At 30.6% G+C, this 22,988-nt stretch overlaps 1 protein-coding gene across 3 annotated transcripts in view; it reads left to right on the plus strand.

The window, feature by feature from the left end:
• The window catches only part of LOC107165473 (uncharacterized), a 49,261-nt gene extending 33,391 nt beyond the window's left edge, over positions 1-15,870 (plus strand). For all 3 annotated transcript variants that reach the window (XM_015513718.2, XM_015513719.2, XM_015513717.2), the window contains exon 3: positions 15,337-15,870. In XM_015513718.2, coding sequence (XP_015369204.2) covers positions 15,337-15,363 — 27 coding nt within the window. In that variant the 3' untranslated portion in view covers positions 15,364-15,870. The remainder of the gene's footprint in view (positions 1-15,336) is intronic.
• The last annotated feature ends 7,118 nt before the right edge of the window (positions 15,871-22,988 follow it).

A 22,988-nucleotide genomic window follows, 5' to 3' on the forward strand; every position in this document is an offset into this window, starting at 1 on the left:
AATTAATTAATTATATTATATTTTATTTTATTATTAATCAATTAACTAAAAGCTAATTTATTCGTAACAATAATTGTTCCAAATTAGTAAATCGGGTTTTTTTTGCTATAGTTCTTCTAATGCTTAAATTGCATACTTCACAGTTCACTCCGTGGGGTTATGTTTGTAGTCATTATAACCAAATGCGAACTAGAGTCTAGATCTAGAATAACACACCATAACTATAAAATTAATTATGTTTTTATTAAATTTTAAATTAACGTCTTAAGCTTATTTTTTATTTAACTTAAAAAAAAAAATGAGAAAAAAACAAGAAAGTTATTCCTTTACTTAATGATATAAATTATTCGCGTTTGAACTGCTTATTTAATTATTATTATTCATAGTTAGCTTACAACGATATAAATATTAGTTGAATAACAATAAATACATATAATTCACTAGGTTGCGTTATACATATCAATATGTTTGAGAAATGAAATAATCCTATGGTTGAATTATTTTATTTATATAATATTTATATTACTTTTAAACCTCGGGACGTCTCAGGCACACTTTGTTGGTTTATTGTAACATAAGAAACTATCGAGATTGCTGAGTTTAGTCATCTTCAGTGAATTTTTGATATTGATTTATTAGTTGATAAAAGGAACAATTTGCTAAACAATATTGACTATTGATTACAAATAAGTATGTATTTAGAGCTAGGAGTTGAAAACATTTCTATATTTAGCCGCCAATGATGAGTGTATCTGTATTGTTTTGCATAAAACTTTCCATATAGGTAATTGAGTACAGGTATTATTGAGTACTATGTGCACAGGTATAAGTACCTACTTATTATAATTATAAATCTCACATGCGACTCATCCCTGCCGTGTTCCGCAGGAGCATATATTTTATACTTCAACAACCTTAAACCTATATTATAATAATATTATTTTATTTTTGGGGTTCAGGCATGCAATGTATATAATATATACCTACGGTGATGCTGAGGAGCGGTGAGTGCGTGTAAATACGCTACCGGACCTATATGGGCAGTGTGTGTAAACACCTGGTTAGGTACCGATTGTTATTGTCGAATTATATACGCGCTATATACATAATGTGTATATTTGTGACGAGTCGATGTACCACGAGAGTCGAGACAAGGCGGCGGCGGTGGCGATGATGCGCGAGCAGAGGAGCGGAAGAAAAAACCCGTCACGTCCACCTCCAACGGGCGTGCGGACCGTCGTCGACTCGGCGTGGAGCGTCGAAGAATCATCGGTGGAATGCGCGACGGAGAGGGAAACAGACTCGCATCACGTCCGCCGCGTCGGCTCGCGCACCCTAATTACTGGGCACCGGCTAATTGCCCCACACCTGGACCGTACCTGTAGTACCCGTGTATATAATGCGTACGCATTACATGTATGATATATTATGTTCTTATACCTATATAGATAGGTAGGTAGGTAGATAATACGACTATCCTCTGGCCCGCGCCGTAACACCCATAATAATATTATAATAGGTATACGAGAAAAGTATATTATATATATGACGTATCGGACTTGCAGCAGAGCGGTCTCTCGCTCAATCCTCGTCGTCGTTCTACAGTTAGTACATGATCCTATTTATATAAATATATAATGCACATATACGTGTTAGTATACTCATGTGTGTGTATGTGTATGTTGCTCGGTCTGGCGGTCTACCGTGTGTGTGTTGGTGTCTGTTGGTTACCCGGTCTACCGTGTGTGTTTGTTGATCGCTAATGGTTCGCCGACGCGCAACGAAATAAAAAAATTATAAGACAAAACGTGTTCGTGTACCTATAATATAATCGAGCACATTATGTACATATATGATAATAACATTACTGAAGGATAGGTACACACAAAAAAACAACAACATAATATTGTAATATTATTATTATATTTGCGTACAAGAGAAAAAGAAGAAAAAGTGTGATATTATAAGCGTTGTGCTGCAGCCCAGCCGTTGTGTATAGTATGCCTATACTACAGTGCCTGTAGTCACTAGTCAGTACTTCTGTGGTGTGAACTTATTACCTATATATGGCTTTATGCAGTTGTAGTACATACAACTTATGTGTATTATATAGCAATGATGATTATGATGATAATAATAATGATGAAGATAGTCATGATATGGTAATCACCACGGTGGAACTTTTTGATCGCACGGTATTTTTTTATAAATTTCTCCACAGTCCGCACCTTGTTATTTTTGGTACTTTTATGTGTATATTATTTATGTATAACTGCACAGTGCGCGATATTAATCTAATTCAATTTCACGCGTTTACATTATATACATATACGCATCCGTGTTAAGATACTAGGTACATAATAATGTATGGTTTATGCGTCGAAATGTTTCCAGATTTGCGCCTGAAGTGGTGGTGAGACATTTTAATCACGCTTCAGACCGCGGTTAACCTAATTGTATTTTATGCTATAGGTAATAATTGTTTTACGTGTGTAATTTTATGGTCTTGTGAATATTATTAAATCTGTTTGATGTTATAGGTAATGTATTCCTACGGTTTATATTGGTTAACTCATTGCGCATAATGCAACTATATGTATCCATGTGTGATAAATTACTATTTATGAGTACCTAGTTGTTCTATATTATGCAGTTTAAGCGTTTGATGTTTTTTTCGTTTCACTTCTATAATATTTTTATCATTAAAATATATATTAGGTACATTTTAATTATAAACGAGTATAATACTGTTCTATGATAATATGTAACTAAACTACTAAAAATAGTTTAATTTATTGAAGATATTAGGTGTTATGTATTAATAAATACTCAATTCTGGTTCTATAAAATGGTAATGGATAATACAATATATTTATATGCATAGATCAAGAAAAAGTGTCACAATGTTGCATAAATATCTATCCATTTTATGCAAAGTTCTAAAATCCATATTTTTCACTGCAAAGTGAATATCCACATGAAAAAAAACTTCCCATCATGTGACGTACTAACGTACCTATATATCAGATTGATTATGGGCACGTATACAAAGTACAATCAATTGAACACCTTAGGTGTTATTTACTGTATTCCATGTATAAATATTTGATGTTTTGTAGTCATGTACGTACTTACTTGTGATATTATAATATAACATATTGTGTTGTTGTCTGTCTGTGCCCACGTCTGTATGTAATACGCGTTCGTTGATGAGTAATCGACGAACCGTTTAAAATAGAATTATTTAAACAAACAGACAACAGTACAATGGCTGGCATCGTATGTGTCTACTTTATTTGGCACCATGTTTGTTGGTTTGTTGGACAGATTAGTTAACAACATACCTAATTGTGTTGAAGGCACGGTGTTCGGTACCATAATATAACATAGTTAAGTGTTTGATTAATGTTCTTGTGTACATTGTGTGTCTTGCTATACTATACTTCCTCGACTGCTTTGTAGTTTGTACACCAACATAATGTTCACCTTCATAATAAACCTACATGACTACACAGACACATTGTACCTACCTACATGAAATAGACGTAGTAATTAGCTAGAGACATTTGTCATCAAAATAAACAAACTATTACCTAGGCCTATTATTGTTTGTATAGTCATGTTCTTAAATTAAAAACATATAATATATGATTGACTTTTATTGTAGTCGGTTATTATATTATTTTAATAATACAATATTTATTAATTTATTATTATTAAAATATTAAAGAATAAACACATTAAAAATACCAAACATCACAAAAATAATGCTATTTAATAATAAATTAATAAATATTAATACTTTCTTTGGTAAAAAAAAAATATTATGTGTGGACAATTGACATGAAACAACCTTAGCCATGACCTGAATTATAATAATGTGGGAGGATACAAAAAGCCGAGGGTTCATAACTTCTGATACACGATTACCTGAAATTAGTTATGATAAACGATCGATTGTATACCTATATTATAATATTACAGACCATAATGCCATATTAATATATTACGTTAAGTATAAAGTGATTAGGTACAAAAAGTGGAACATTGTAATACTAAAATGTAATTACCTACAAAGGAATATAACATTATATATATAGGGTGCATCTTAGATTAAAAGATTTAACAATACAATAAACTATTAAAACATGTAGGATCTAAAAAATATTTTCCAGATACACTCAATATTATATTTTAAGTTTAAGTTTTCACAACCCCATAAAATGACGAAATTATAGAGACAATTAACATCAAATGTGTCAACATTTATTTAAATATTACCTATTATTTTTGCATATTTTGTCTGACGCTTCTATTATACTTAACTTACTATACTTCTTATATAATAAACAAAATATGTATAATACTTCTTTTTTTTTTATTGATCACAAAAAAACATCAACAGCAAAGGCCATTAGTTACAGAAAGTTAAAAAATATGTATGAATAAGTGTTTACAACGATATTTACAAAGATAGGTTATAAATAAAATTTGGATGTACATTTATATATATATATATACATATATATATATGATTATACAGTTTATAGTGTTTTAAAAAATTCAATAAATCTCAATAATTTTTAGGATTGGGACTGAGTACGGAGTCCAGGTTGTATATGATATCATGCATGTGCTCAACTCGTTCTTGGTTGTACAATAAACAGTCGGCACTTATATGTCTTTGACGGTTAACATAGTTCCACAGGTTTGACAAATGGCTCTTCTTTTGCCATCAGGAATCCGTGTGCGATTTTGGTGTGCCCAATGCGAAGTCTGTTAAGTACTGTATATTCTTTAAGGTTAAACTTTGGATTTACCAACGATAGGTATCTCTTTTAATATCATTAAGTTTGGTATTTGCGTATTCCAGATAATTAACCATTTATTTTTTGTATATACATTTATAAGATTTTTCGTGTCGTCGTAAGACATTTGGTGTATTAACAAGATTTCGTATAATACTATTATATACATAATTGTTAAAGTATATTAGGATAAAGTATATTAGGAACATAGAATACAATATCTGCAGCAGCATCATAATGTTTCTACTGCAAAGAACTAAACTTTATAATTATATAATTATATTGACCTTTTTTTTCGGTTTCTATCTTTCTCCTCTTTCTTGTATAATACTCTGAAATCTATCACAATGTAATAATTTAAATTATATATAGTTTAATAACGTATCTTTAAAATGAAAGCCAATAAGGCAATAACCTTAGCTGTTGAGGCTTTAAATAAAATAAAAAATAATTCAATTGTAAATTGTATTACGGATTTTTCGGTCTAATTACTATCTATAACTTACCACAGAAAACCTAGAAAACAAAAATATTTATTTTAGACTTTAGTATTACAACAGTATTTTTAACGCTCTATATTATTACAGATTTACTGAAATTATATTCTTTGCACCTCTGATATGCTTCCAAAGGAACTTGTTTACCCGTTTTTTAATCATGTTGCCTCTCAGGTTATTTCAGAAATAAGAGGAAATTCAATGGAATTTTACTTGTATGCATTTACTTTTAAATTAAAAGTGGTTTCCAAAATATTTCTATCATGAATTCTATTTAAAAAAAAAAACAATGTAATTAAATACGAAGTAAATAATGAATATTGACTTTTAAATATTTTGTACTGCAGTACACTAATTATCTATCATAAATTTGAAATCAAAATATACATTTTTAGGTACCTTGTATTTTTTATTTTAGGCCAATGGCCTTTTTTTTATGTAGTTATTCCAGAATCCACCATAAATAAGAACGGAAGATCCAATTTTCAAAATATTTTATTGTATGCTTTTTATATTATATTATTGTTGAAACATCAACAAGGTTATAACATTATTCAGATAGATGGAGTTAAATTGTAAAGATTATTTTTCACTGGGTACCTACATTTAGAAATTCAAATTATGGATCAAAATACCAATTAAAATAATAATTATATCATCATTATAGCGTCATGCGAATATATTCATCGACAAAATATTATAATCTATTTTTAGTTTATTAAATTATAAAATTAAAAACGAATTACGTTCTACAATAGTATTCATAAAGTAGTACATTTATTTTAATAATCCATTTATTTTGATTGAAATTCGAAGTTGGTCATCTGATTTCTCTGGTTATTTATAGATATTCGGATTCTATACTGTTCATTTCTGACTTTCTGAATAAAATACTTTCTTATATGTATAACACATATTTTATACTGTTCTTCTGAGAGCGTTTGCATTTGATGCACATTGTTACAAATAGCTATATATATAATATATTCAATAATTACTTATATTTATTCACTGTTGATGCACAAACATCTTCTAAGTTGTAGGTAGTAGGTACTTACATGATACTAAATAGGTACGAGTACATTGAAATAATATATATTATATAATAATAATAGTATAGACTTCAGGGGATACATTGTATCGTATATATACGCCCGCGTTGGTGTTTTGAGCAGTATACCTATATAAAACACATAATAATAATATAAATTACAAAACATATTTTCTTAATCCCACAAGTTGAAAAAATTTTAAATCATATTAATATAGTATTATTTTAGAACGCATTATTTAATATGGGTACCTGTACTGGCGGTAAGATTTTCAAAAGTGACCGAACGACTCAACACGTTTGCTGGTGGCCCCCGAGGGTCGCTGTGACCACGAAAGTCGATTAGCCCTAATATATTATACACCATAGTATGTATACATAATATAGTTTCATTTATTTTATTATCATCGATGAAACAAATTGTGTTTTAATGTTTAAGTCTAAACGGACTCACACGCTCACACCACTATGATATGTTATTATGATCCAAAACTATATTCCGACTAGGTACATAAATAAGTGTGCAACTATTTTCAACAAAGACTGTTCGATACAGTTATATGATACACTATTTGAATGCATAAATGTAAGTGCAAAATGAAAATTTAATTAAAAAAAAATAAAACTGCATATTATAAAGGTATAAGTTATATAGTGCATAACTACATGCGTATGCATAGGTACCATTAAACCAATAATACCATACAATAATATCACTGTAATTTTTAATCATTCAATGTTCCCGTTGAGCTTTGGCCATGATATTTTTTAATTTTTATTCTGAACGGTGTTTAAATGGTTAATAGAGAGAGCGGGGAGATGTCAATGATCCTAAATAAGGATTGTTATTAATATTATTAATATTATTAATATTAACATCGTTCTTAAAATCTCTATGCCAAATTAATTAAATAAACAATCATTTACTATTTAGATAAGCTTACAAAGTAGGTAGATAGGTATAGATTTTTGTTGCTAATGAGACTTCGTAGTATATGGATTCTCCTGTATTATGATTAATTACAAATAAATGTAAGTCAATCGTGCTACCCACATGAGTAGGTACATAGTATATAACATAATCTTTACGCCAAATATACACGTGTTGTTTTAATGATAATTTTTCTGTATTGTCAGTCATCCCACTCACCTGCATATCCACGCTGTTGACAAATCACATAATGTCATAAATACATATATAGACGATACGTTTTTTAAATTTGTTTTATGAAAGTCAAAAATTGTTAAGGGATTTGATTTATTGTTATGTTTATTACCTTATTTTTTTTTTTTAAATTTATGGCTGTAAAACAGAAAATGTATAGTTTATACAGGTATAATTACTAACTGGCATACTGTAGTAGAATTTATGATTGCCTCGGTAGATATAGTAGTTGTATATTACACTTTGCACGATTGCCATTATTTGGTCTATACGCATTCTGTAAAATATATATTTGATTGAAATTGACATATCATTTGTGGCAATGGCAACCAATAATCAACAATCTTTTTCAATTTGATTTGTATAACGGTAAAATACTATACAATAATATTACAACAAATAAGCGTTCGTGCGCATAAATGCGCGGGGTCTTTGAAATGTAATTTACAAATCAGTATAAGTAAATTTAAATTTTTTATATTCAATTTGTGAATTTAATTTCAAATGAAAAAATAAGATTTAATAATTTAAATAATCATTGTATACTTAAATAATAATTATGTTTATATACTTTAAGATTTGATTTTAGAACTTGTTCGTCTTCTTCTAACAAGTGTATTTATGTTTTTGTGTAGAATCAATTGACATTGGTATTCTATGTATATAAATATAATATGCAGCATCGATGCTATTATTAGTTAAATCATATATTTTATAGATTTGTTCAAACACGATTCACATTGTAATGTATGTAATTATTACAAATTAGTTATTCATATGTGTTACGTGCATAACATAATTTATATACTTAAAGCTGCTATATGTTATATTTACTCAGCATCACTACATCAGGTGCTTAAGTTAAAATTGAACAAAATATAATTTTTATGAATAATGTATAACATATTGAGTATTAGTCGTGTTTATTAGTCATTATCTTATAGAATATTATTTCGTTCTGAATGTTTGATCCCACTTAACTTATTACCTATTACTGATTACGTCTTCTTATTAAATACCTACTCGAAATTTTAATAATAATATAATAAACGACCAAAACCAAATATTCAAGTTTGTATTTTTATACCTACGCGTTAGTTTAATTCCAATGATTAATAAATAAATGCATATATTATACCTACATGCACATGGCACATATCATATTAGGTATGTATTATATTAATATTAAAAGTAACAATGAGATTAAACCTTGGATCGATAATTCAATTAAATAAATATAGTTGTAACATATTAACTTTAAAACGTAGCAATTGGTGTTGAATTCTATAAATTATTATAAAAATATCGTATAATGGAAAAATCGATATTTTTAATTTTGGCAAATTTTCAAAAAATATATTTCACTCTAAGTTCATGATTAATGAAATTAATTTTTAATTTTATCTAACTTATAGTGTTATTAAATTAACATTTAAATGTGTCGTATATATAGGGAAAAAGAAATTTTTTTTATAATCTTAAATAGTATAAAATAATAATATGTATTTGATACTATGTGAAAATGGTACTATTAAATTAAAATAACTATGTCGCATTAAATATTTCCTAGTTACAAAATTCTTTTTATAAAATAAATAATTTAATACGATGAACAATTTAAATGATATTCTTAAATATTTAGTATTCATTTCCTTATAAAAAAATAAGGTGGTTTTTGTATTAAAATACTGTTCTGAAATAATTGGCTTCATCTCGGTTGACTCCTTATAGATATATTTTGGCATTGGTACCTATATACAATATAAGCATATAGATTATATAGGCACATACGAGTATAATAATAATATATTGAAAGGTATGACTTTATATGCTACCAGCTACCTCATTAGCTCACCTACCTACCCATAAATCATTTTATTAAAGTTATTATTAAGCTTCAACTTCCATTGCTGACATATCGAGCCATTAACGATCAATAAAATAAATACTGTAATTATTATTATACACGATAATTATAACGGTTCGAAACTTACTAATGGATATCCTAAACTGGTACCCCGAACGAGTAATTGTAGAAAAAGTACCTATTACTTATAATAAATATTTACGTTACTAATTACCACAGGTATACGTGTAGTATAATAAAATATTTTAATGTCATACACATATGTAATATTTCAATATATGATGTGTTTTTCAAAAATATGTTATCTGTTATTTATTAATTATTATACGATGAATATATATACTCACAATTATACTGTAATTATAATAATATACACAATCTCACCGCGTGGAGGGTCTTTGGAATATTTAAATATCCTGCAATAGGTTAACCTATGAAAATTAATTTTTAACACGCAATTAAGTCGTTAACGTTTTGTTTTTATGATTTATTTATATAATATACTTTTATCAAGACGATTAATATGAATATAGTTATTTTTTTTATGGGTATACTGTGTACACTATTAGCGTAAAATATAAATAAGTGCCACATATATGATACTACAAATTAGAATGCTTAAGATATTTCAAATTTTCAATACATTATACTTGTATATTATACTAGTATTACGGTTTACTACTTTTACGATTACCAAAGAGTTTGAAGCTCATAACTTAAAATATTGTTTGAGCATATAATTCTTCTTATAATATTTTTAGTAAATATTCTCGTGGTACAAACTTGCTAGTTTTTGGGAGTTGTAATAGTATGTCTTATTCCGTAGACATTAACAAAATGCTTATTTTTTATATGAATACAGGGTTACAATGTTATAGGTACTCGTAGTATTATCTATACCATCATTATTTTGTGAGTTTTATGTATCATAATCCAGAAAATATATCATAGATACGTTTATTTTAAAGTTTAAACTTCATATAAAGGTATAAAATGTAAAATAGTTTCTTACCAACATTAGATGCAACTGATGCAAGTCATCCTATTTTACGGCACTTAGGTAAGTATTAACAATCGCGATGAATACATTTAATGAGAGTATAGATATAGCCATTGGCATATCTGTAGGGCAAAAATTATAGTGGATATTATCATATGCCAAGACATCTCTACCCCCGATTGGTTAAATTAAAAAAATAATAATTCATGAATGTCGCGATTATGTTATTGATTTATGATATCGTATTTACTATAATAGGTTATTTAAAATTATTAAACAATATTGTTGTTTTGTTTTGTATAACCATGAGCTATGAACCTATACATATTTTTATAATGTATATACCTAATGTGTATACTTATTATACCTACCTCTATGAACACCTTAATATCATAATATACTAATTCTATTGGCTATATTTTCGGCCGTTATTTGTATAGTTGAATACGTCTCGTGTAGTCACGAGTCGGTTACTTACCCATATATAATGGGAGGATTAAAAACTTTTTAATTTAATAAAAAGGGAACATGCAGCTACTCTGATCAGCAGATTATGATATAATTTTATAACGAGCGGTTTTGACTATTTTGTAGATCGCGAACTCCAAATATTGGTAGGTATACTGCACAATCTGCACCCATGCAAAACATTTATAATTCGGAATTTAACTGTATACGCAATACGCATAAGACATCATATAAAATATATAATATTAATCGATTATAGGTGATTGAAATGCGAAAGCAGATCGTTGACTGCCGTATCTTTGTACCTTGTACTTCTTATCATTATATACGTATAAGAGTATACCTAATATGTTTATCTTTGAAAATATGAATAATTAATAAGAACAATTATTAAAAAATAATATGAAAAATCATTGGCGCGAATTGACAAATTATTTTGGGGTAGGTACTAAAGCCCCTCCTATAATATTTTCTAAAAATTATATATGCTCAATACTATAACTGACTTTTGAACTGGGGGGACTTGGCAAAAATATGGGGAAAATAAGTCTTCTCGAGTCCCCACCTATTTTCGCCAATGTGAAAAATTGTATTTTAAAATTAAAAATACCGTATTAAACAGGACAGGTCGGCAACGTAATGCTCATTTTGTACGTGATTTTGATGCTTTTAAAGGCCACCGATTACGTACATAATTGTATGTGCATGATGTGTGTTACTTATATAATAAAAGTAATATATTTTGCACTTATATCCAAGGGTTTTTATTTAGTAGGTAAACGCGTGCGGGCGAATAATAGTATAATATACATGATAATATTATATATTTAATGTCGGTCGAGAAGTCGTCGTCGTGAGGATAGTTATAATACGTTTGCCACCATCGGTCCGACACTCAGACACTGGACCCATAATATTATAACGCGCTATAACTATAACGCGTACGCATGATAATATTATGTGTATGTAATATGCCTACGAGACGTATATAAATGTATGTGTGTGTGTGCGAGTGTGAGTGTCTATATATTATTGTACCATTGAATGGAATGCCGTAGCGTCAAGCTGTCTGCTCTGTTCGGGCTCTCTGCTGTATATAGGTATACCTAAGTCCTATATATAATAATACTATATTTATAGGCACCAACGTGTCTGCGTGTTCGTGCGAGGGCAATGCACACACGTCGCGTCCTCAAAGAACGCGGTGAAATAATAATAATAAATAAATAACCCGATGGAATATTATTATTACTGTACGCCCAAAGTAAATTACGACCACCACGTGTGCATGTGTTTTGTGCCTATATATATAAACGTTTGGCCATTACCGCGACGACACAAGACGTGTTATAATTATATTTTTTACATACTCGTGTATAATATGTATAGTGTATATTGTTATTGCTTTAGATCGTATACCACGTGATGTGTGTATAATATATACTGCTGGACGCTCAACGTACCTAAACCATGTTTTGTGTTTGTCGACGACACCTTATCACTTATCAGGGATTATAGGTACATAATGCTTTTCGAACATTCACATCATTTTTTTATTACATCTTTATTTATAAACATCGTCTATCATCTTAATATTTAACAATTATTCCGTATACATGCAGCGTTCACTTGACCAACAAACAAATTTTTTTGTTTGAATTAACACTGGTACTGATTGAAATTGATGAAATAAACTTTCAATGTGAAACATATTTTACTCGAAATGTATTTAGTCTTCCGCGGAAATGATCTTCTATTTTAGTCCACACATTATTATATTACAATATATTATATTATTTTAACACACAGTATTTTTTTGACGTGTATATTGTGTATCGTCCTAATAATTTAAATCGGTATGTCATTTACGGTATCGCACTCTAGACCAGCGTTTCTCAGCCAGGGGGTCGCGTAGGTCAAAAATAATAAAACGCTGATTTAAATATAACATAACGTTTACCTGTGATAAGCTTAAATTATTACACATAGGTAGTAGTTATACATTGATATTCAAAGTGGTATAATTCGTTTGGATAATGATTGGATATTTTTATTTTTACTGTTCAAATTTTAAATTTGATACCTAATATAGATAGGGGGGGTCGCGAAGTAATTGTCCATATTTTATTCCTATTCTGGGGGTCACAACACTAAAAAGGTTGAGAAAAGATGATCTAATTAGACAATTCACAATAGTCATTAGTCACTAAATATAGCTCGATGAGTTAAAAGTAATGTCATTTTCAATACAAATGTGGTTTATTTTTTATAATTATTCAATTTTATATTTTTAAATAAAAACTGAAAACTTAACATAGGTACCTATGAAGACTTTTTTGTCATTCGTTATTTTTATTATTCGTAGAAAATGCGTGTGATGGTTCAATATTCTGAGAAAAATATTCAAATAACCTAATCAAAGAAATCAAAATCATTAGTATTATCATCATGACGATGAATATGCCATTCAATTGAAACAAGTTTGCTAAACATTTTCAGAATTTTCACCACGTATATATTATACACAATAAAATCATATAATATTAAGCTATTCATATACATATTATTATGTATATTAAACATTATAATATCGGACTTATACTTCAGATAAACTTATGTTATAACATCATTATTATGGAATTATGTAAATTATATTACACGTTTGATCTATAGAATAACTGCATGATGTTCAAATGCGTAGCGCCGCCAATATTTATAGAGAAGATTCTATGCGGATCGGGAAAAAAATTGTGTAAAACCGATTTTGTATCGGAGGTTAATGGCGTTAATACTGCAATCCAGGATTGCCTAATTGGCTACTATATAGACTCAGTGATAAATTAATATTTTTGGATATTAAAACAATCCGGTTATCCGTACGTGTGACCTCGCCGCGTACCGAGCAGGCAGTGGATCTATAAGGTGTATATATTATAATTGTGTGTGTGTTGAGCGGTGTTTCAAGGGTATAAAAAATAATAGAGAAAAAAACTATAATCTAAATATTAGTTATACACGTCAATATTACATGGTATTATATATTATATTGGACGAGGGGCATGGTGCATTCGTGTACCTATACGAGACACATCTTCTGACCTCTATACACATTACACACACGCTAATCGCCATATAAAACGGCTTATTATTAGTTTACAGCAACGTTTATTATTATTAGGTATTATTATTTTTTTAACCCGTCGATTCGGTTTTCCTATTTTATTTTTTTTTTTATGTAGGTACGCTGTTATCCACCGTCTTGTATAATATAATAAAGTTGAAATTCCTACGTATTTTATATACCTATACCGCGACCATCGTATTATATTATATATCATTATATTTGTGTGTATAATGCTAGAATTTATAAAAAAATAATAATTTCGAGGTCGCTCCATGTTTTATTTCTCCAAATTGATATGTTATAGCGCTTTATCTATAGTAAATTTTGTTAGTAACGCAATATGATATACCTAACATAACATTCACTGTATAGAGGGTATTGATAAAAAGGAATAGAATATTGTTTTTATCGAAAAATAAATACCCGGAAATGTGTGATTAGTACATATATTAAATCATTCTTATTTATAAATATTAAATAATATATATATAATATGTCGATGAAAAAAAAAGTATTATCAAATTTTAAAACCAACTAATGCACAATTTTTAGTACTGTAATTAAATTACAATTTATGAGTGTTTTATCATCTTAACCTTATTTTCCATCAATATTAATTTTTAAATTGTATACTTTTATAATCATAAAAACAGATTTAATTATTTTTATTTGAAAAAATATTGTATAGTATAATAAATATATTATTGACGGTTGATTAAACTTAAACAATATTTATTTGATTGCAAGAAAATAGACTCGTCTACTTTTAAGATAATAATATAAATAACACAATGTTAAAAAAAAAAATAGTCAACTTATTTTCACTATTACTTTATACCTATTGTAGACAAGTAAATCTTGTTATTTATGATGATTTATTGACAAAATAATAATATGATAGTGGCTTAGTGAGTCGCGACGGTTATACGCTCAATCTGCGGAAACGCACTGAGCGTACGTATCAGCCGCAGATGCTAACTCCCAGATGGGCGACCACCCGGGGTTTTTAGCAACATATCCTTGCCACACATATACAAATACGTGTTAAACCCTACCAACTTAAAAACCTACAAAGAAATACACGAAAATAACCTCTATACCGTACCGCCCCACACCCAATGGTCTATCGTATGTTGCCACGGGTATTCCCTCTAATCAAATAATAATAATAATATACTGACAATATATCGTGTCTTATTTGTTGATAACAACCTTTACGAATAGGGCTATCTGCTTAAAAATTACAACAAATAAAAAAATCTATCTTAAAAGTTCCCGGACCAAGTTAATTTTTAATCATCATATAATATAATACTATAATAGGAATTTTATTGATTGATCTTTTTTTAATTTCAGGTTTGGAAACAATGGTTGGACCGTTAAATTTTGCGAAGAGGAGACGAGACGAGGCATGAAACTTATTTTCAGTGTTTTAAAACTGTTTCAAATAGACTTTTAAATGGTATATTATGTACAAATATACATACTGTTGTATATTTTTTATTATAGCATTTTAATATTGGAGCAAATGTACGATATAAAACAAATTATTATATAAAACCTTTAATGATAATCTGTGTTTAGAGAAAACAATATTCGTAGCTTTAATATAACATTATGATGTATAACTTACTATATAATACATATATAATGTTTAGAATCTAACCTATATATTGTATGTCTGTACATTATTATAGTATTGTATTTTATGCACTTATGTTGTCCGTAGTGTTTCGATGACGATGTAGATAACTCTATCAGTTGTAAATATAAGTCTAAAAAACTATTTAAGAAATATTCAAATATAGCATAATAATATTTTATATTATGTTTTTGCTTCTATTATAAATAAAATAAAAATCAGAAGTAAATAAAACATATGACATATTATTATGTTCTTTTAATTATAAGCAAGTGTACACAACAGTTGAACAGTATATATTGAATTCTGTTCAGTTCAATTAACCGTAGACCGTAGTTATACACCAACACAATATAGGCAAATTATATTGGTATGGATCTTAAGCAATGTGGTCTTTGACGCGAACTTTATGAGTGCAGGGTATATATACCTAATATACCTACCATTTATAATAAGTCGGCTGCCGTTAAACACAATATGACAACGAGAATATTATTACAATTCCTCGGAAAAAATAAACAGTTATTATTGTTTTGACTTTTATACAATATAATATTATAATAATAATATAGTATTGGATTAATAACAGTGTATCGGAATCGTTTGCGTTATCGAGAGGGGTGAAAAATCGTGCAGCCACGATTAATTTGCCAAAACATAATTGTACAAAAAAAAAAAAAATATTTATGTTCACAATATTATACAGTGACTACTACGCCTAATTTATTTATAATAGCTGGTGCTTATAAATAACGACAACACTTTTCTTTTTTTTTTTATTTCGTCCGCTGCTTTCACGCGAATACGTACAATTAATAATATGACGTACGGTTGCGAGCATAAGATTACTATAGTACGCCCAATATAAAATGAAATTATACGTACGAACAACGAACACCTGATGACGTCCAATACTTGAAAAGCGCGATTCCTACGACCCAATAACTACTCTGTGGATCGTTTCGTATATGAACACATCACAATGCGATATCTAAACATATGTGTACATAACACAATACACCATATACAATGCGGTGTTTTACTTGCAGGCAATTAAAAAGTTAAAAAGTTAAAAAATAATAATTTCTTCCGTTAAAATAATATTTCCTTTTATGATCAATTTGACGTTTCTCGCCGCCTCACATTGCACACTCGTTCACACTCTGTCGTTATCGTAATACCTACTAAAAAAAATATTTTTTCTCCTTATCATAATGTATATATGTATGTGTATAAATTATGATGCTCATCGAGTGTGGGCCACGACAACATGTAATTATCACGGGTCAACTGACGCACGCGATATACGTAATTTAATACATTTTGTACTTGTAGCCAAACTCCATATTAATTCCCCACCGAAAGGCGCGTTTTTCGTCTGACACGATGGCGTGCTATGTATAAAGGTACCGCAACCGAGTAAAATAATAATAATATTAATAAAAATAATGACCAAGTGCCGGTGTACGCACATAAGCATTACCATTGTCGGGTCATCCGCGATGTTGAATTCTGTGAAATTTCGATGTGGCACGATTCGCGGAATCGAACCATCGGTTCGTGAAGAGGAATAGACAGATCCGCAGCTACAACCACAACGTCTGTTTGGTCCACTGCGCTGACGTTGTCGAAAACGACTCGACCGCTAAGTGATAATAATAATAACAATATAATATAATATAATAATACTAGTGGAGGTAGTTATAAACAGCAAAAAATATGAATTAAAATCAACGATTTTCCAAAACTCAACTATACGTTATGATGTTATAAGCATCGTCTGCCACAGCAAGCCACTGCACAATAAACGAAATATGTAATATTTAGGGCAAGGATAAAGAAGCCTAGCTATAATAAACAAATACATATCATGTCTTATTAAGCACAACTTACCAGCAATTTATCTTGAGTTGAATATGCTTCAAAAAGTTTTGCTATTTACAGGATAAAACAATATAACTAAGTTGGGTAGGTACAACTCATTTGGTAAATTTCGCTTTGGTTTGTGAGGTACCACAACGCCACATTTCCACGGCAAACGGATTGACGAAAGGCTAAAATGTAAAGTGAGCATTGGACACAATAGTCATTATGTAGCAAATGTAGGTACCTACCTATTTTGCGTATACACTATACGGCATACGCCAAACCATATTTGATATTGACCAAAAATCGTCCATTTGTATAGTTAATATAAAATATTAAACATACATACATATACGTGTATGTTCATTATACATAATCAATATTTTGCTTTAGAAATTGTTTAATTAATAATTAATTTAAATTAGCCGTTACTTATCAGTACTTTTAACAATGCGCCAATACTCACCAATACTATGTGTCTATGTCTAGACTCTAGAACCGATAATTATGCATTTCGAAATAGTATTTAAAACATGTAATCAAGTATAAAACTGATATGACATGCATGGAAACTGCAACCTATTCTAATTTCTAATCACACTAAATAAACTATTAAAATCAGTATTGAATGAATATTTAGAAATAAGAAATCATTTCCCGGTGATAGCTGTCAATGGTATAGCTACAGGCTCAATAGAATTACAGTTTTCTTTATGTCCACAATATAATATGTTATTTGCAATCTCATGTACTTGTTTTTTTGGATAATGTATAAGTGGAGTTTTTCTCTATAGCTATAAAGTGTTCGAGAGTGTTAGATTTCTATGAAAGATTAAATTGATTCTTTATTTATTCTATTAAATATGAAAGGATAGGTTAGTTGCAACTTTATTACAATTTAATTATGAATGCTAACATTTAACAACGTATCACTTTAGCAGATTCTTTCAGTTACTGTTATAATTTCAATATGGTGAACGGGCGTAAATGCAACAGTAGGTTAGGGTTTCAGTTCTTACACGACGGCATGGTTGCTGAAAATGTTAATTTATAATCAGTTGTGGCCCAACGGTCAAACCTCGCCACTATAAATTATTATCGCGAATCGCAGACCGTTTCGGGCAATCGAATAATGTACCTACAGCAAAAGAAGTGTCAGGAACGATGTGATGGCTCCGAGGCGGTAACGATATATTCGGCGAACTGCAAGTGCGTATTTTATGTGACGACGACAGTGGTAACGAACGATACTGTCGATGAAAAAGTAACAAAACGTAGATCAAAAAAGTGGTATTGTGGATTCGGCGGCCACCGAATTACCTCACGACTGAGATCGAAAAAGTGGTTCTGCGGAATCGGTGGCCACCGAATTACCTCGCGGCCGATATTCTGCTGTATTTGGTCCACCCTTGCATGATGTCGGTGGCCCGGTGGGCCATGAAAAAAAACTGGGTGACTATTACCACTGAACACCATATACGTAGTCTGTCACGTATTTTCACGTTGTGTTATTTTGTCTGGATTTCTTCGACTATAAGGGCATATAATATTAGGGCTGTGGCCGCCGTATTATTTGCTTCAGGAAAAACGGCAACAAAGAACAGCGCGTCATTTTTGTCCGCGATGACATAATAATGTTATAGAGATGTTTTACGCAGTTCGAGTGATGCTCCAAGATCAATCGTAACCGACCAGATCCTCGAACGTATTGATCCATTCTGCTTCTGCACCTTCTACTGTTCTAAACTACTCGCACTGTTCGGTCTGTCGGCGATAGTCGTTCCCCGGTATATAGCCTTATACACTGTGCACACCTCACTATGAAGACAGTGTCTCATATAATTATGTGTCACCATCATATAATCCTAACTTCAGCTTTATTTTATTTTCAAAATATAAAGTTAGCTAAGTATATAGCGTTTTTCAAGATCAATATAATCGAGACGAGTAATCGCCCTACGGTAGATGAGTATATAACAAGTAAATTTTTTTCTTTCCGTATACAATCAATTACCTACACGCAGAAATAAACTAACATATTATGTAATAATATTATATTAGCGGATACCATGCATACACACCATAAATCTTCAGTCTATATTATCAATACGTTTTTTAATCATTAAAATTGGTCGAATATTTTTTGGTTCCATATAGGTTAATTTTTAAAGATTTCCTAATCTAGAGTTAACCCTTTTTCAATAAACTTTCAACTCTAACGATGAAAAATTGTGTACCAGATCGTATTTGAACATACAACCGTGTTTTAATATTATTTTTAATGATTGCAAAATACAAACCACTGTTATTTATATCAAAAATTGTCTTCTTTTATTGTGTAATTTAAATAATTTCTCCCAAAATATCACATATTTATTTTTATTACAAATGTGTACCATACTTACTATATATTGCTATTAATGTTTAACGGTTGTTGTAATATCGTATGGATTTTAAGGCAAAGTGTCTTCAAAAGAAGAGTTGGCATGTTTTAGACAATTTTAAGGTTTACAATTGTTAGTATTGCAACATAATTTACGATTTAAAAAATGTTCACAAGTTTCAAAGTTATACTTATTATCGTAATACTTATGATGCGTGTTTTTCAAAACTCAATATTCCTAGATAATAAAAAATTAACCTAAGTTTTATCATACGTGTAAAAAAATTACATAATATACGAAAAACGTATGTCATAATTCCCATCAGAAACCAAATTATAGGGACTTAATAAAAGCTCCAATGAAAATAGCACAACACCGGTGGTAATTTTACCGGCTGATGAATCACAAATTCACTACACCCATTGTCCCGTCATTCACGACGCAACGCGTGGGTGGGTGGGCATCGTGAGTCCATTTAGAACCTCCATCGGGAACGCGTAGTATAAGATGATACGTGATGAGCTGCAGCACCCTGCAGATGCTTCGATCTCGCGACACCACGGCGCCTGATATATATATATATCACGGTGGTGAATAATTTATTTCTCAGTCCAGGTAATTCTGCTGACTCACACTTTCGATTTTCCGTTGACATATCAAATCTTAGCCAAGTGTCTTGGTCGTCGAATCGTTCATCGCCAGTAACTGTATCATGTATGTACTCACCTGTCGATGTAGGTGCGACGTATAATGATATATCGGGGTTAGTATTATATGGACTACAGTACCACCAGGCAGTGTCCCCACAAGGGGGGGGGGTTAGAAAGATCACATGGTACTGCATGCTTGGGCCCGGCGTTCGTGCAAATAATTACTCCAATATATATTAAAAATGTTTTTAAAAAATAATTGTTATTTAAGAGGGACCTAGATTTAGTTCTGCACTAGGGCCAAAAATATGATGTGGGGGGGGGGGTTGCCACCAAGGATAACGACGCCATCCTGACGTAATTAGCAAAACAAACATTTTTCTGTGCAATACGTACATAACCGTAACCGCGCTCTTGCGGTGTCGTTTTCGCGTTGTTGTTGATTATATTATTATGTTGTAATAATTATAAGGAACGCGTTTGTCGGTTTGTTATTATTACGATTATTTCGAAAAAAAGGCCTATATAGTCGATGTTTGTTGCCGATGGGTGTCTGCATAGGTAAAATAACAATAATAATAATGGTATGTTGTGAATTCTTGTGATGATGACAAATGCACAGTACAAAAATTAAACCAACAAACATTATTGTACAGCCGACGATAAGCTATAGTAATGATCGATGTATGGGATGGCGGTGAACAGCAAGCTCAATCAAATATGATGAGTTAGTAATCGGTGCCGCGGCGTTCAGTTGCAGACTTTTGTACTACGCCGGAACAATCGCAAGCCAATAAAAGTCACGCGGCAACATTAAATTACGCCAAAATGCGTGATATGTCACGGCGAGCGGGACATGCGCAATAACGCCGTCGTTTGCATCGTTACGTATACCAATAACGATGCAACTTCCCAACCAGGGGCGTAATTAAGGGGGGGATGAGGGGGATATATCCCCCCCAGAGACTATATAATGTGTATATTTATATATTAATTTGAAGCTTATGGAATTATATGTTTTATCGTGCTGACATCACGACGAAATATATTAAATATAATTAATATCAAGAAATCTATAAATTATTATTTAATTTAATAGTAAATTTTAATTCTAATATATTCAAAATTTACATTTTTAAGAAATTATTATAATATTGTATAGGTACTAAATTGTGTAGAATTTTAAAGCACATTTATTAATACATTTTGTGTACATATATATATTAGTTTAAGAATTTTTGATAAAATAGTTTTCCCAGATATTGTACTAGAAAATCTAAGTATTTTGTGTGGAAAAAATGTTTATCCCCCCCTAAGACAAATTTCTAATTACGCCACTGTTCCCAACCGACACACAGCGCGCCCGGTACAAAAGGTAACGCAGACGAGTCGATATTCGGTATGCCTTACGCGAACGGCGACGGAACGATAACGCACGATAATAATAACATCAGATGAGCGAAATGGGCTCACGTTTAATCCCGCGATGGCTATAGTAGCGATGGCCAGTATAGCGGCGCGACACAAACGGACAAACGATAATAAAAACGATATTTTGTTTTTGTCCTGTTGTCTGACGACGAGTGTCGTGGAAGTTATACGCTCAAAAAAAAATCAGCAATAAACAGACGGCCAACGACATTATAGCAACCGATCAAATGTTATTTTGCAATTGCGCAAAGTGCTATGAGCAATAGTTAACCGTACAAAAATAAAATGTCACTGTTGCAAATATGCCTCTTCAGGACAGCGTTACAGTAATGATAATAGTCGATGGGTAATCAAAAAAAGTAATAAACACCGTTATGTGTTACCGCGCCGATACCGGTAAACACAAACAATGATCTGCAGTGTATCCGGGTGCAGGGACACGTCATGATATCTGTCTGCGGTGTATTCCGACTGAAGATGTGGTCGGCGACAGCGTGACGGGACAGAACGATTTCTATGCATATATAATATATCAATATATTTTACTGACCGAAATCGAAGTCAACGGCGGCGGCACGACAAACGCTATATATGTATAATATACATCAGAGGCGGCCTAAGTTGATTGCGTTCAACTGGTCGATCTTGGACGATTTAAAAGTAGCTCTATTTTTTTAAAATTCATTAATATTACTATTATTAATTTAGAATATATAAGTTACAGTATACAATATTGATAAATTTGTATTATATTTCGGATTGACCTGTTTTTTTGCGAAATTATGGCATTCTGTCAAATGAAAGTTATAAAACTGAATACCAAACTATAATTTCTGGGATTAATTTAGAGCAGTAGATGTGTCTATTATAGCGATGACGATCACCGAAATTATAATTAAATGGTCATTATAATATGTATATGCGATTAAACACGCTAACCTATAATGTTAATATCTTCTGAAATTGTTCAGAAATGTATAAACATTAATTTGAAATTAATTTACACTTCTATACTGCAGTTATCAATATAAAAAA

The sequence above is a fragment of the Diuraphis noxia genome, unplaced genomic scaffold (assembly GCF_037042655.1).
Source record: "Diuraphis noxia isolate RWA-SAM2 unplaced genomic scaffold, SU_Dnox_SAM2 contig0003, whole genome shotgun sequence".
NCBI lineage: Eukaryota > Metazoa > Arthropoda > Insecta > Hemiptera > Aphididae > Diuraphis > Diuraphis noxia.